The 15,449-nt window shown below is 41.8% G+C and overlaps 1 protein-coding gene across 4 annotated transcripts in view; it reads right to left on the bottom strand.

Annotated features, from left to right (window-relative positions):
* Positions 1-15,449, bottom strand: part of robo3 (roundabout, axon guidance receptor, homolog 3 (Drosophila)) — a 156,268-nt gene that overhangs the window by 6,673 nt on the left and 134,146 nt on the right. For all 4 annotated transcript variants that reach the window (XM_084941569.1, XM_084941566.1, XM_084941567.1 and 1 more), the window contains exons 10-22: positions 14,395-14,476; positions 13,345-13,513; positions 9,232-9,398; positions 7,428-7,549; positions 7,062-7,278; positions 5,162-5,292; positions 4,424-4,607; positions 3,794-4,045; positions 3,307-3,346; positions 2,905-3,044; positions 2,546-2,827; positions 979-1,120; positions 268-486 (exon numbers count right to left, since the gene is read on the bottom strand). In XM_084941569.1, the coding sequence (XP_084797695.1) occupies positions 268-486; positions 979-1,120; positions 2,546-2,827; positions 2,905-3,044; positions 3,307-3,346; positions 3,794-4,045; positions 4,424-4,607; positions 5,162-5,292; positions 7,062-7,278; positions 7,428-7,549; positions 9,232-9,398; positions 13,345-13,513; positions 14,395-14,476 (2,147 nt within the window). The remainder of the gene's footprint in view (positions 1-267; positions 487-978; positions 1,121-2,545; positions 2,828-2,904; positions 3,045-3,306; positions 3,347-3,793; positions 4,046-4,423; positions 4,608-5,161; positions 5,293-7,061; positions 7,279-7,427; positions 7,550-9,231; positions 9,399-13,344; positions 13,514-14,394; positions 14,477-15,449) is intronic.

Here is a 15,449-nt window from a genome sequence, read left to right as displayed (position 1 = left end):
GGTTTTGTTATTTTATTCTGTCTGTCACATCTGACAATAGCACTCAATTTAGCTAGGCTGCTTATCTGTAATTGTGATTTCTACTGAGAAGTGAATGAAGCACTAAACAGTAAGCAGTAAAATGACTGTGATTAGCAGAGAAATCCCCTTCCATCAAAACAGTCAGAATGTGACATGATACCCCATCAGCACATTTGCTGAACTTAAACACATTGACACAGTGCAGTCAAATGGACACAACCTTTAGAAAATACAGTAAGCACGTACCGTGACAACTGCTGGCTGTTTGATTGGTTCTGACGGGGGAGGTCATGGTGGGCTTGGGGCTCCTCGTGCGGTGACGGAGTGAGCGTGGCAGTTGACTGGTGACTGTAGGAGGTGGCTGGAGAGGAAGCGTTGTTCCTCTGAGGGGGCGAAGGTCTGTCCTCGCAGCCTTCCATCAGGTATGTCCTCTCAGGGAGGGGTGGACACCATTCCTCATCCGATCTAGATACACAGTGAAGCAGATTACAGCTCAGCGAGGCCGTGTGCGGCTCTACACCTCGATGTGTTGCATAATTATTGTCGAAGGACAACCTGTTTACTCAGTGATACCTTCAAATCCAACTAGCTAAGAGGCTATTTAAAGATTAATGATGTTCTTTCAAGTTAGGAGGCTTCGCCAACGGCAAAACTGCAGGAGGCTAAGCTTCCCATTGAATGGTACTGCAGCTATGAGTTTTGCTATGAGGCTGCAGAGTGCAAGTGGCAAGGGTCAACATTGGTAATTGCGTTTCATGGGTGGGGAAAACAGCTAAATCAGTCAAGGAGTTGACCAAGGCTGAGATAATTGAGTTGTTAAGGGCAGGGCCTTAAGAGCAATGCTGGCTTTTATACTTAATGCAGCTGTTAGAGGTGACACTAAGTCTAAGTGATGATACAACAGTGTCATACTAATTCAGAGAGATGTGCATCTGAGGAGGCAGGACTGTGACTCACCCTAGGTCCATGTTCTCTGGAAGTTCGTCATCTTGCTCACACTGCTTCAGCTCTTCTATGGGTGGAGGCGGGGGCAAGGACTCCATCCAGGTCAGAGATGGGGTCTTTACAGCCTTACCCATCACCTTCTGCTTGGGCTTACCTAAAAAAAATGACATAAATAAATAAATGCAGCGATTCAATTGAAGGGGAGGTTCTGGCACAATGAGCTGATTCGTCATGACCGTATTTTGACACATACCCCAGCAGGCCTGTGGCTCACAAATAGCAACACGGAGGCAGCAAAGTGGGATTTGTAGCACGACTGAGTGCATGTTGGCCAAACTGCTTCCACGAATAAATATTAAAAACAAGGAGAGCACAAACCTTAGCTCACTCTCTAAGGGAGTAGTTTTGTATTTTGTACATTTTCATTTTGTTTTCTTATGAAGTTTGCAAGAAAGGCAGGTGTGAAATGTAAAAGGGACATCACTACATGCTTTTTGTCAATTTTCAACCAATATATCCAAATAAACAGATAAATACAGTTGACCGTGATGGACCATTGGTGGACGTAAGGCAACTTTTCATGGATTGTTAGCACAAGCCCACTGTACCCCCCTACAAATTTTTATCAGTATTCATTGAAAACTTTTCGATCTATCACGTTTGCAGATAGAACGATTGCTCTCTTTCGGTCTTGTTTTTGTGTTCCTTTGTCTTTCATTGTTACCCAAGTCCACTCCTGCTGTCTTGCCCAGAGTCAGCTTCATCCCCATTTGGATGTGTCTTCCTGTTTTACGTTGGTAATGGTCGTTCTCCGTGTCTCAAGTTTTCTTCGTCATCTCGTTATGTCTGTTGTTGCATCCCACCTGTTATCTCTCCCCTTGTTAATCTGTGAGTGTGTGTGTTGTTTCTGTCTTCCTCTGTTTTTTGTTGCATTGTCCCTCATCCTTCACAGCTGTGTGTACCCTCGCTCTGTGCCTCCCTGCTTCGAGTTTCCCAGCTATTCTATTTCTCCTTGTGATTCTGTTAGCTTTTGATTCCCCTGCTCACCTTGGTTCTGTGTATTTTGGACTTTCAGAATTAAATGCTCATTTTCAATTTGCTCCTGCCTCTCTGTATAGCCCACAAAGGACAAAAACACTATTTTCTGATTAGTATTTTTCATTAGAAAAGCAGAACAATCTAAAATCTGAAGCGATTCTGAAGGCAGATGCAGACTGTTTCAAATCTAATATCAATAATCCATCCATCCATCTTCATCCACTTTATCCGTGGCCGGGTTGTGGGGGCAGCAGCCTAAGCAGAGAAGCCCAGACCTCCCTCTCCCCAGCCACCTCCTCCAGCTTATCCGGGGGAACACCAAGGTGGAGCTGATTTCATATCAATAAATGATGACAAAATATCCATGTAAAAGGAAGGAAGGTAAGGAAGGAAAGTAAGGAAACACTGGAATCTAATGCCATATTTTTGGCATATTTTGGGTTTACATTTCACTGTTTCTTTCTTATTTCCTCTAAGTAATCAAAGCGACAGGAGACAGAGATGTGTATTTCAAATTCACAGAACTGAAATCCTTCCTCACCACTGCAGCGGTCCAGCTGGGCGTACTGAGCTCCAGATGGACCGGGCTGGGTAATCCAGTGGCCGTCATCTTGCTGCTCACCGCCGTGGGGTGGAACTTGTGTCTGGTTGGTGAAAGGCATGATGGAGGTGGAGGCGTAAGGAGTGGTGGAGTTGTGCTGGGCGTAGGTGAAACTGTGCAGGTCCTCGCTGGTGGCGTCAATCGTGCTGTAGATGGGACCTTCGGTGGAGCCTCCCATGCTGTACTTCTCAGTCTGATTCAGGTAGTTGGAGATGCCAGCTTCTACACAGGGATGGAGGTAGGATTTAGCAAAGCTCCTGTTGTTGTAAGCACAGCATCACAAAAACAGACACTCCTACCGTTGTAGTATCTCTCAGCTGTGTCGGGATTGGCCGGGCAGCAGTTGACGGCCTCTTTGCCATTGTGAACCAAGTTGGTGGTGGGCCAAGAGTCTGCCAGCCATGGGTAGTTGCCCATGTTGCCCCCAAGCACTCCTTGCCTACAGAGACACTCTGGCATTAGCTGAAGTCGTAGTGGGGCAGTACAACATCAAGTATAACTGTCCAGATGGAATTAGAGAGTGGCAGAGAAAAAGCTGCATGCATGCAGTGAGAAATGTGGTGTGAATTTAAAAAGATTCACATAATAAAATATCACAAAGTTCAGAGATATAATTCTAGAAATGTCTGTATGTCTTTGCTTAGCGACCCTATCCTACTAGTTCACACAGAAACAGCACTAGTAGGATATAAACCAGTTACCTTCCATTTAGTCCCGGTCCTTCTCCATGAGGGAAACCGACTGCAAAAGCAAGAGAGTGATGAGCAGAGGAACAGGGATTCACAAACAAATTATTCTGTTATCCTTCTTACAGTATCCTTCAGTCTATATCCTATTCTAATAATGTAGAGTCAGCTGTTCTCATGTCCACCAAAAGCACAAAAAAGTGCATCTATGTTTTTATTTTTTGTTTAGACTCAAAATTATGTGAGTTCATACTTAAACTTCTAGTCATGTATTAAAGCTTGTACTATTGCAGTACAGAGAACAGAACCTAAATAGTAGGTATATATAAAGATTATTAAGTATTCAAGCCCAAATTTAGCCTAGGAGGGAATTACACTGAAACTATTTGTAAGTTTTTCCTTTTATTTGGCTGTAAATATGTCAATGGCAGCATTCTGGATTCGACTTCCTTCATAAGTATCATCCCAGCTTCAGGTCATCTTCATCATCCTTCATCCTTACCTGCTGGTGTGTAGGCGAAGGAGGCCGTGTAGTGGCTCAGCTCCTTCCTCTTCTTGCGGCGGCAGTAGATCCAGACACTGAAACCCATCAGGATGACCCAGCAGGCTCCTCCGATGCCTGCGATGAACGCCGGCTGCTTGACCACATCTGTAATCTGTTCAGCTAGACTCACGCTGCTCTCCTCACCACCATTGGTCTTATCACCACTGCCTCCGCTTCCACCTGCTAATGAGGGCTGTTCAGCTGGCAGCTCTACAGGAGAAAAACAAGACAAAAGATTACTGAACCATTTTATTTTTGGCTGGTTTGTTTAGTTTTCATACTCCAAAAAACAGCAATCAGTAAACTGTGTGTGTCTTTAATAAAGTGAAACTAAACTAAACTATTAACCGTGGACATAATTACCTCTTTCCTGAATAAACCTGAAGTAGGTGATGATGACATAACCTGAGATGTAACATTAATTAGCATCTTCTAATAACAAGTTTTTGGATGTTTTAGGCATGTGATTGCTGGAGCCGCACTATGGACTTCAATATTTTCCTACGTCCTCTGGGATTAGTGTCTACCTAATTCATCTACTTTCGCACCTTGGCCCACTTTTTATTCTCATTATTTTTGTGGACTCACTGATGAGGACGGGCACCGGCTGACTGCGAGTGCCAATCCCGGCGCTAGTCACTGCTGCCACCTCCACTTGGTAAAGCACTCCGGGCATCAGGCCCTTCAGCAACGTGGACAACGTGTTTCCATCCACTGTCTTGTTACTGTAGTATCGGGTCTGGTTGTCACCACCAGTGCTCATGCACCAAACCTGTTTGCATACAGAAAAATTTGCCATTAACTTTTTTTTTAAATACTTCACATTTTAATTCAAAGATAAACTAGTTAACTACTGTCCTTTTTTGCTTAAAACTACATCAGAGTCAAATATTTTTCCTGTACCACATTCGAGCTTCTATATGTAAAGTTTTCTTTTCCCATTTATCCTGACTGAAGAAAACATCATACTCACAATCCACCAATTACCCAGTGTTTCCTTTTTATCTATATCTTATGGGATTAGCAGTGATTTCATAAGAGAACCGTCTTAACATTTGGGTCAGTGAGTACACATTTTATGTGTAAGGCACTACTTACATGTCAGCTATGATGTTTTCTTGTGTGAAGTGTCTGGGCAATGAATGGAGAGTGGTTACTACACATTGCAGAGGTGCTCCTGGGCAGTCACAGTGCTGCCCCCACTATAGCTTTATTTAATTCAATTCAGTTCAATTTTATTTATTTCTATAGCACTAAATCACAGCAGTCACTTCAAGGCACTTTGAGTGTGAGACATGTGACTTGACTAGGCTGAGGGTTGTTTACCCTGTACTCCTGGATGATGCCATTTTGCGTGTCACTGCGTGGCGGCTCCCAGGAGACACTGATGCTGGAGCTGGAGCTGTTGCCGAGCTTCACTGTTGACACTGTAACAGCTCTGGGAGGGGCACTGGGTACTGTGAGAGGTGGGAGGAACATTTCTCTCATTTCATCAAGATGAGCAGAGTAGTTGAGCGCAATAAATTATGAACATACACCCATATAGATACATATACATATTAGGACTGGGTATCGTCACTGATTTCTAGAATAGTTTCAATTCCGATTCACAAGGTCCCGAATCGATTCGATCCACGATTCGATTCAATTCGATTCGATTTAGAAATATTATAATTCAGATCATGCATCAGTACATTTCCATATTTTTATATCTATAACAAGAAAGCTGACACTTGCGAGACTTTATCAAAAAGTGGACTTTATCAAAGGTGTGAGCATCACAGCAGATGCCTTTGTGTCAAAGTAGCTGAGGATAAAACACAGAAAAACATGAAGGCGACTTTCCTGGCCTGGGATTTTATAAAAATATTCTGCAGTAGATCAAAAACGAAAGAAAACCATTAATCAACATATGAACATTATCTGATGCTGCTGAAGTGAAGCAGAGCAAAGTTACAGAGGTTTGATTAGAGACACAGCTAAGCGTTATGCAATTTTGCATAATTTTAAAAAGTTTAAATTTGATCAGTAGCCTACTGAACAGTAGAAATGAGGCTTTCTTTTCGGAAGTAAAAGGGAAAAAAAACAGCGGCCAACTGCGCTGTAAACAACGGTAGACTTGTGCGTAATAAGCAAGCGAATAATGCAGAAAACAGATTTTTAGACGGGAAACTGTTCTTGAAGTACAGAGAGAGAGAGAGAGAGAGAGAGAGAGCGAGAGCTATACATGAAGTGTGATTTTATCATGGTAGAAGCAAAACAGTGAAAGTCAGAGGGAATTCATGACGATGTTTATGTGAAGCGTAGTTTGGATCTTCTTTTGCTGCTGGTTCAGTCAAATAGTTTGGAGAGAGATAAAACCTACAGCTTCAGAATCAGCGCAAAAAGGACGTAAAAACAAAGCGCGAACCCGCCGAAACATCAGAATCAGCCAGCCATCGGCTTTCAGCCGTCGGGTGAGAAAGGCGACATCTCACTGATTCTGATCCGCTGGTGGGTCCGCGCTTTGTTTTTATGTCTTTGTGCAGAATCTGTGTACCTGCTCTCATTTTCTGTTTTAGTTGTTTGGTGGTTGTTGAAATTTTGTGAGGCTTAACCTACTTTATATTAAAAAAATCGATTCAGGATTTTAATGAATCGATATCATGTTATCCAAGCTAGAATCGATTTTAATCGATAAATCGATAATCAAAACCCACCCCTAATACATATGTATATGTATACAAAATAGAGCAGATATACAGGATGGAAATACAACCTGCGCTTGAAAAGGAGTGGGAAAAAATAACACTTGTGTGCTCCTAACCCCTTCACATATTTATAGCTCAGTCATTATTAACAAATACATAAAGTAATAAAAGAGAAGACACATGTATATAAGTTAAAGATGTTCCTTATTCAGGCAGGTCAATCCATAAGTGCTCATGGCACATACGCCTCCTTCCTTGTGTTTTACTCTGGAGTTTGGATCAACCAATATAAACCCCTGGCTGCCAAAACTGCAGCACACGAATTTAATGAAAACAGTGATCAGTATAGATGAACTTAAATTCCAGAGGATATAAAATTAACCTCAAAATAACGGAGATGTGGTGTCATACAGGCTAATGAAAATGCCGTACAGGCCCTGCAGTGTCAAAGAAAACCAAGCCCAGTTTATTAGAAACACTTTTCTTTGAAGATTTCTTGATTACAGACTCATTTCTTCATTTACCAGACTTATTACCTTCTTCTGGGGTCCGGACTAGCAACGTTCTGCTATCTTTGCCCTGGAATTCATCAAAGTAGGGACGGATCTTTATCTCGTACTCGGTTCCTTTGAGTAAGCCGGTGAGGACGGTGCTGCGCTCCGAGGGGGAATTGATGTCCTGGAGGAGCCACATTCCCCCGCTGGGCCGGTAGGACAGACGGTAGCCCTGGACGTACTGAGACTGACGGTCGACCTGGAAAAAATTGAGGTCCGCATTGGGGGAAGATGAGAGAAGATGACGGAACGGCGAGATGGAGAGGAAATGGAAGATTATTTTTCTCTCTTTGCTAACCCCAAATGAACACTTGTTCCCCAAAAAGCAGGGAAATATGTGCCACTCACGTTCCAGGATACTCTAATGGAAGCTGCTGTTAGCATCACAGGGTCCTGAAGCTGAACAGCCACCTCTCCCAGCTCCCTCTGCACTTGCTTGTGGTCCACTCCCTGACCTGTAGGGCTCACATCTGAGGGAAAACACACACATACAGGGAGTGCAGAATTATTAGGCAAATGAGTATTTTGTCCACATCATCCTCTTCATGCATGTTGTCTTACTCCAAGCTGTATAGGCTCGAAAGCCTACTACCAATTAAGCATATTAGGTGATGTGCATCACTGTAATGAGAAGGGGTGTGGTCTAATGACATCAACACCCTATATCAGGTGTGCATAATTATTAGGCAACATCCTTTCCTTTGGCAAAATGGGTCAAAAGAAGGACTTGACAGGCTCAGAAAAGTCAAAAATAGTGAGATATCTTGCAGAGGGATGCAGCAGTCTCAAAATTGCAAAGCTTCTGAAGCGTGATCATCGAACAATCAAGCGTTTCATTCAAAATAGTCAACAGGGTCGCAAGAAGCGTGTGGAAAAACCAAGGCGCAAAATAACTGCCCATGAACTGAGAAAAGTCAAGCGTGCAGCTGCCAACATGCCACTTGCCACCAGTTTGGCCATATTTCAGAGCTGCAACATCACTGGAGTGCCCAAAAGCACAAGGTGTGCAATACTCAGAGACATGGCCAAGGTAAGAAAGGCTGAAAGACGACCACCACTGAACAAGACACACAAGCTGAAACGTCAAGACTGGGCCAAGAAATATCTCAAGACTGATTTTTCTAAGGTTTTATGGACTGATGAAATGAGAGTGAGTCTTGATGGGCCAGATGGATGGGCCCGTGGCTGGATTGGTAAAGGGCAGAGAGCTCCAGTCCGACTCAGACGCCAGCAAGGTGGAGGTGGAGTACTGGTTTGGGCTGGTATCATCAAAGATGAGCTTGTGGGGCCTTTTCGGGTTGAGGATGGAGTCAAGCTCAACTCCCAGTCCTACTGCCAGTTTCTGGAAGACACCTTCTTCAAGCAGTGGTACAGGAAGAAGTCTGCATCCTTCAAGAAAAACACGATTTTCATGCAGGACAATGCTCCATCACACGCGTCCAAGTACTCCACAGCATGGCTGGCAAGAAAGGGTATAAAAGAAGAAAAACTAATGACATGGCCACCTTGTTCACCTGATCTGAACCCCATTGAGAACCTGTGGTCCATCATCAAATGTGAGATTTACAAGGAGGGAAAACAGTACACCTCTCTGAACAGTGTCTGGGAGGCTGTGGTTGCTGCTGCACGCAATGTTGATGGTGAACAGATCAAAACACTGACAGAATCCATGGATGGCAGGCTTTTGAGTGTCCTTGCAAAGAAAGGTGGCTATATTGGTCGCTGATTTGTTTTTGTTTTGTTTTTGAATGTCAGAAATGTATATTTGTGAATGTGGAGATGTTATATTGGTTTTACTGGTAAAAATAAATAATTGAAATGGGTATATATTTGTTTTTTGTTGAGTTGCCTAATAATTATGCACAGTAATAGTCACCTGCACACACAGATATCCCCCTAAAATAGCTCAAACTAAAAACAAACTACAAACTACTTCCAAAAACATTCAGCTTTGATATTAATGAGTTTTTTGGGTTCATTGAGAACATGGTTGTTGTTCAATAATAACATTATTCCTCAAAAATACAACTTGCCTAATAATTCTGCACTCCCTGTAGAGTGATGCTGTCAGCGCATTAACACACAGTCACTGTTTCTAACAACTCCAGGTGTGAGTCTTGCTGTATTTGGTGAAAGGGGGGTGCAGGCTGACCTTGTGTTCTGACGGGCTCAGAGATGGGGCTTGGGTCACTCAAGCCGTAGGTGTTGACAGCACGGACGATGAACAGGTAGACGGTGTTGGGAAGAAGGCCGGTGATGGTGTGTGTCTCCATTTTAACCATGTCAGCTACAGTCTGCCATGTGCTCCCTGCTGATTGGCTGTAAAAGTACAGAAGACGAAAAAAAGTCAGATAAGCAGTGCGATATTTAGTGGCAGTATATTATTATAATCAAGAAAATGTACTCAAACTACCTAGTAGAGATGTGCACGACTAGTTGACTAGATGACTAACTGTTGCTTCTGTTGATGGTTGGTACCAGATGTACTAGTCATTTATTCTTCACATTTTAAATGATGCCCAATGTCGATAAATTGTTGCGTCCCAAATGTTACGCAGCCATCTGCGACCAGCTGCCATGGAGCTACAGCCCTGGTATTGTTGTAGAAAACCTCCATAACTCAATTAATCTAGGTCTGATCTTTTTGTTAAGCCTATTATTGTTAGTTATTTTGAAAGCAGAGGAATAAGATCAAGCAGCGGAAATAAGCTTTCTCCAAAGGGTGGATAGGCTCTCCATTAGCGATAAGATGAGGAGCTGAGTCATTTGGGGGGAATGGATGAGTTATTGTTTTGTTATTGTTTTAGATTTGGACTTTTATTGAGTAAAACTTGTTACGAACTGTAGAACAATGTGTATCATTCATAATGCATGGTTTTTCTTCTTCTTCATTGTCTGCTTGGTGTATAACATGCAATGTTCATAATGCACAAGATGCCACAAAGTTAAGCAGCAAAGTGTGATTAATGATTGAGGAATGTGATTTATGGTTCAATATTTTCCTTATTTAGACACTTTTTGACATTGTCCATTAAACTTTTGTCAAATCTAACTTGATATTTGTCTCTTAGTTTTGACTACACTCTCATTTTTTTCCTCCTTAAGTCGACAAAATTAGTCACTAGGAACATCCCTAATAACTAGTAATTTAACCTCTTAAGCCCCCAAGCCTACCTGATCTCCTGCCTTTTGCCCTGTATCAGGAGGCGTTGGGGCTTAAGAGGTTAATTCAATTTTATTTAGACAGCTCCAAATCACAACAGTCGCCTCAAGGTGCTTTATATTGTAAGGTAGACCCTACAATAATACATACAGAGAAAAACCCAACAATCATATGACCCCCTATGAGCATCGAATGCCCCAGCAGCCTACACCTATTGCAGCATAACTAAGGGAGGATTCAGGGTCACCTGATCCAGCCCTAACTATATGCTTTAGCAAAAATGAAAGTTTGAAGCTTAATCTTAAAAGTAGAGATAGTTTCTGTCTCCTGAATCCAAACAGAAGAGGGGCCTGAAAACTGAAGGCCTCCTATAGTATAATTAGCTTGCATGTGGCTACTGCTCTTTGTCACTCAGCATGATTACTCCAAAACTTCCAAAGTGAACTGAATGAAAGCTCCACCTGAAAAGTGGAGCAGAGAAAATGAAGAATCTCACGACGCTGATGTGAAGATTCTTGTGAACTTGTGAAATACGTCAGTGACCTTGGCAGATGATACACTCTCTTAGTGCCCGTCCAGTTATTCATGCAATAATTTTTTTGAAAAGGCTGCAACTAAAGATTATTCTGCAACCTAATTCATCTGCTGATTATTTTCTGCTTTGTTGACAAATATCCAGGGAATAAAAACCACCAGAGTCTAACCAAAAGATTAAGAAAACAAAAGTAAATCATTAATAAAATCAATCATCAATTAAAAAGGGATTTTTTTTACCCACTTGTTCCACTTACTTGCTCACTTACAAAGAAATGATCAGTCTCTAACTTTTACAGTAGTTTTTTTTTTTTCATTAATTGAGAAAATATCAACTAAAATCCAGGAAAAACACATTATTCCCATATTTCTCCTACAATATGAACTGAACTACAACAACAGGTAAAATAAACAACTGCTGTAAACTGATGACTAATATTCGATTGAATTATTGTATTGCATAGCATTTTCCACCATCTTAGACAGTGGCTAACAGTAGCTTAACCTTCATATTATTTTCACTATATGAACAATTTCTATATCTTCTATAACATGCTTTTTAATGTTACCGTGAGTAATTCAGTCATATTGTAAATCTCCTCATAATATGTTTGAAACCAAAACAGCAAATATGTAGGTCTTATCAACAAGAAGGCAGAGTGACAAGCAGCTTCAAGCTGCTTTGTAATACCGACTTGATGTGTAACCTCATAATTAACCAATGCATGGGAAGCTCTCTGGGCAAGAGCATGATCTATTTTTGGTTTCCTCTAATATTCAATTCAGTTTTATTTATATAGCGCCAACTCACAACAACAGTCGCCTCGAGGTGCTGATATTATTTATGAAACAATAGCAGATGTAAGCTGAAGTTTTGCAGCTCACACAACTTTGTGCTTGAAAGATCTTCTCCCAGTGATACTATTTGTTGTCCTGATGAATAATGTAATTGGGCTTGCAAGAAGGCACAGCTGCTGACATAAAATGAGGGCATGTTGTTGGCCTTGTGGCACTGCCCCAGACAGATGCATTATTCCACCACCGCCAACCACAATCCCTCCTCCTGCTGCCTTTCTCTGTTCCTCTGTGAATTTACCATCACCTTGGCAGAGAGGCAGTCACAAAGGCCTCCTCCACCATGAACTACCTTTATGCTGAATTCTAACAATTAGACCAACGGGGAAGTGGCTCGAGAATACTGTGTGTGTGTGTGTGTCTGTATTCATATCTTTGTGGGGACCAAACATTGGAAGTTTACTATACTTGTGGGGACCAACAGCCCTTACAGAGACCAAAATCCCAGTCCTCACAAGTTTGAAGGCATTGTGGTTTTAGTCTCAGGGTTACAGTTTGGTTATGGTTAGGTTTAGGGTTAGGAATTCATTTTTTATGGTTAGGGTAAGGGTAAGCAGCTAGGGAAAGCATTATGTCAATGAGATGTCCCCACAAGCATATGAATACACACACGTGTGTGTGTGGTGTGTGTTTGTGTTTGTGTGTGTGTGTGAGCACAACACCCTGAGTACTGGATTCAAGGCAACTTTATGGTGGAAGAGAGTTCACACAGGTGTACAGAAGACAAAATCGATACAGCATCAGCAGGAAAATGGAAAGTGTGCCTTTGTGCATTAAATAAACCCTATTACATACCACATATGGCATAAGCAGACATACTAGTGCTCCTACAAACAAGCCTTAGGACCTCAGGCAAGGAAATGTTATTGTAAACATCCCAGTGGTCCCCTCCAGCTGCTTTAGAGAAAATCTGTTTGCTTTATTCTGAAATGTTCAGGCGTTGCCATGGGACACAGTGGACGTCTGGATCTGATTAAGCGCTGCCAGTGTCCCCATCTTTATCAAATTGGCAGGACATATTTCATTTGCCTATCTTCATCTAGAGGCTTCCTTCCGAACCACCCGCCCTGTTTAGCTAAATCTATTCTGGGTCTAATTAATCCAAGGCTGACCTCTGCTCAGGTGAAGATACCTGTAGGGTTCTGTGGAGACCCACTCAGATTTAGATAAGCCACAAGAGAAAAGACAATATTATTTTAGGTTGTTAAGATGTCAAGGTGTTTTTTAGCGACTTATCAGCAACTTGTCATCAAATTAATAATATTATTATTTCCAGATTATTACTCAGTTTAAGTTGGAGTCACATTAAAGAAACTGTGGCTAGTATTTAGTATTTTTTGGTTCCAAAAGGAGCACGGCTTCTGCAGAAAAAAATCCTAAAACTGTTAAATAAAGAAGACAAATGTAAATGCACTTGTACTTATATAGCACTTTTCTACTGTAACTGAGCACTCAAAGCATTTTTTAATTTCAAACTTCATTCACACAAACACTCACTGAAATTCACACACTCACTGATTGCTGCATCGGGGCCTACTTGAGATTCAGTATCTTGCACAAGTATACTTCGCTATACAGAGCCAGGTATCAAACCACCAACCTTCTGATTGGTAGATAACCCACTCTACATCCAGACACACAACCACAGGTGAGAAGTGCAAAAAGTATAAGAGAAATGAAGCGCTCTGGATTAACATAGCAATGTCAACTTACCTGAAGGCCTCAATGATGTAGGAGGTGACAGCGGCTCCTCCCTCATGGGCATTGGGTTGCCAGGTCAGAGAAACACTGTTCTTGGACACATCCGTGACTATGGGCTTATGTGGCGGGCCTGGTAGCTGGAAGGGTTCAGTGGCCTGAGCTACCGACACGTCTGCGCTCTCTGAATGGAAAGGGAAGCAAACAGGAAGAAGGAGGAGTAGCAGGAAAGGTGGAAGAGAATAATTCACATTTAATTATAACAGCTGGCTTTAGTGCTACTGTTTCATTATGTCCTCTCTGTAGTCCCACTAATGTTGACTGAGCATTAGCATCCTCATCGCCGCAGGTGGAGCTCCTCACTTCTAACAGACTTTGTGATTTTGCTGTTAGACCCGAGCCAACTGTTCTGACACTAATAGTCAAATAACAGACTTAGGTGTTATCAGAGTAGCTTGTTAAGTCGTTAAAGGCTTCATTTCATGTCATATAAACAAATCTTTTACTGCTTGAAATATTTTATGTGCCAATGATGCTCCACTGCAGAGAAAGTAAAAAAGGGCAGAGCCACACAAAGCACTTAAATAAATGGGGTGTTTTAAGACAGATGATATCTCACATTTGCACCCCAAATTTGGTCATCAGCATATTCTCACCTTTGCTTTACCTCTCTTGTCCTTTCTCATCACCCCAGGATTCACATGCATACAATTACTGACATTTAGATTTGCAGTTGGCTCAGGAACAGCAGGGGCTAAGTGCTTTAATTAGACCCAGCTACTTGTTTCATTTAAGCAATTACACAGACATGAGGAACACTACCTACACTCTGGCTTTTTACAGTGAAGTCACACATCCTACACTCAGTCACAGCTGATGAATTTTAAGTTGCCCACATTTAATAAGGAGACATTTAACAAGTGACAATCAGCATTACTATTTTTAAACAGCACTTCATATACATGGACATTTTCTTTCTCGTCACATGTAGCATCTCTGTGTTATATGCAGACACTTCATAGAGCTTCCATTTGCATGTATTTAAATCACACAGAGACAATTTACCTTTGACTGTGAGCACTCCACTCCAACTCGTCTCTCCGCTGGAGCTGCTAGCCAGGCAGGTGTAAACCCCAGAGTCTGTTTCCTGGCAACAGTAAAACGTGTATCATTAGTTTATTGTGCATGCGTGTGTGTGATACTGTGGTAATGCACCCATTACCAGTGATTGAGACTAAATGTCATATCTCTCCAACCAGATTGTTTCCACAGAGAGTGCTGAGCAGTTGGAAGTTGGTGTGGATGCAAAGCTTTTGGAGCAGGGAGATTTTATTAATGCAAAGCCAACCAGGTAACTATACCTTCAATGCACTTTCACAGTACAGAAAAATGTGCTTATTACTGTCAACTTGTAGCATCATGCAACTCCCATTTGTGGCTATATGTCTAAGAAAGATGCACCTTCTTTTAGCTTTGTGTATATACATCCCTAAAGACCTTTTGAAAGTAGAATATAGAAAATTGCTACCTTCATCAATCTGCCGTACAGGTTTCTCTCATTCAGACCTGGGCCACTTAGTGCCACTCTTGTTTTTATTCAGGTACCAAGAGGAACATTGGAAACCTTTCGCCCCATGTTGCTGACTCATTGTGCTTGGACAAACAGTTGTGGTGTGCCAACATAAAAGGAGATATGAAATATGCTTAAATAAACTTATCTGAAGGCACTGTTTTCAAATTCCTGGCTCTCTGCTCTTATATTACTATAAGGCTAAACTAGTTTAGTTCAACATTAGTTTATATTAGTGTTGCCACAGAACAATCTGTCATCAAAGACCTAAGAAATACTAAAATGTGATTCATCCACTATTAAGAACAACTATAAAAAGCATCTAAGTCTGTTTTCAGCTACAGTCTCATTCTGGCAGAGACAGCCTGGAGGCTAGCTTTACCCATGTGTTGCACGTCCTCAAAAGTCTCCTGATGCCTCGAGTCTTTAGAGGAAGCTTCTGCCCTTTGACCAACATTCACACTAGTGATGTGTTGAAAATCCAACACGATTGTTACTGTAAGTGAGACAGCCGTTACAACTTTTCCAAAATAAAGAGTACTGAGTGAGT

Source organism: Perissodus microlepis, chromosome 10 (genome assembly GCF_051167445.1).
Source record: "Perissodus microlepis isolate ML-2025 ecotype Zambia chromosome 10, ASM5116744v1, whole genome shotgun sequence".
Taxonomy (NCBI): domain Eukaryota; kingdom Metazoa; phylum Chordata; class Actinopteri; order Cichliformes; family Cichlidae; genus Perissodus; species Perissodus microlepis.
Note: the sequence above shows the minus strand (reverse complement) of the source record. Positions and strands in the feature narration are given on the sequence as shown.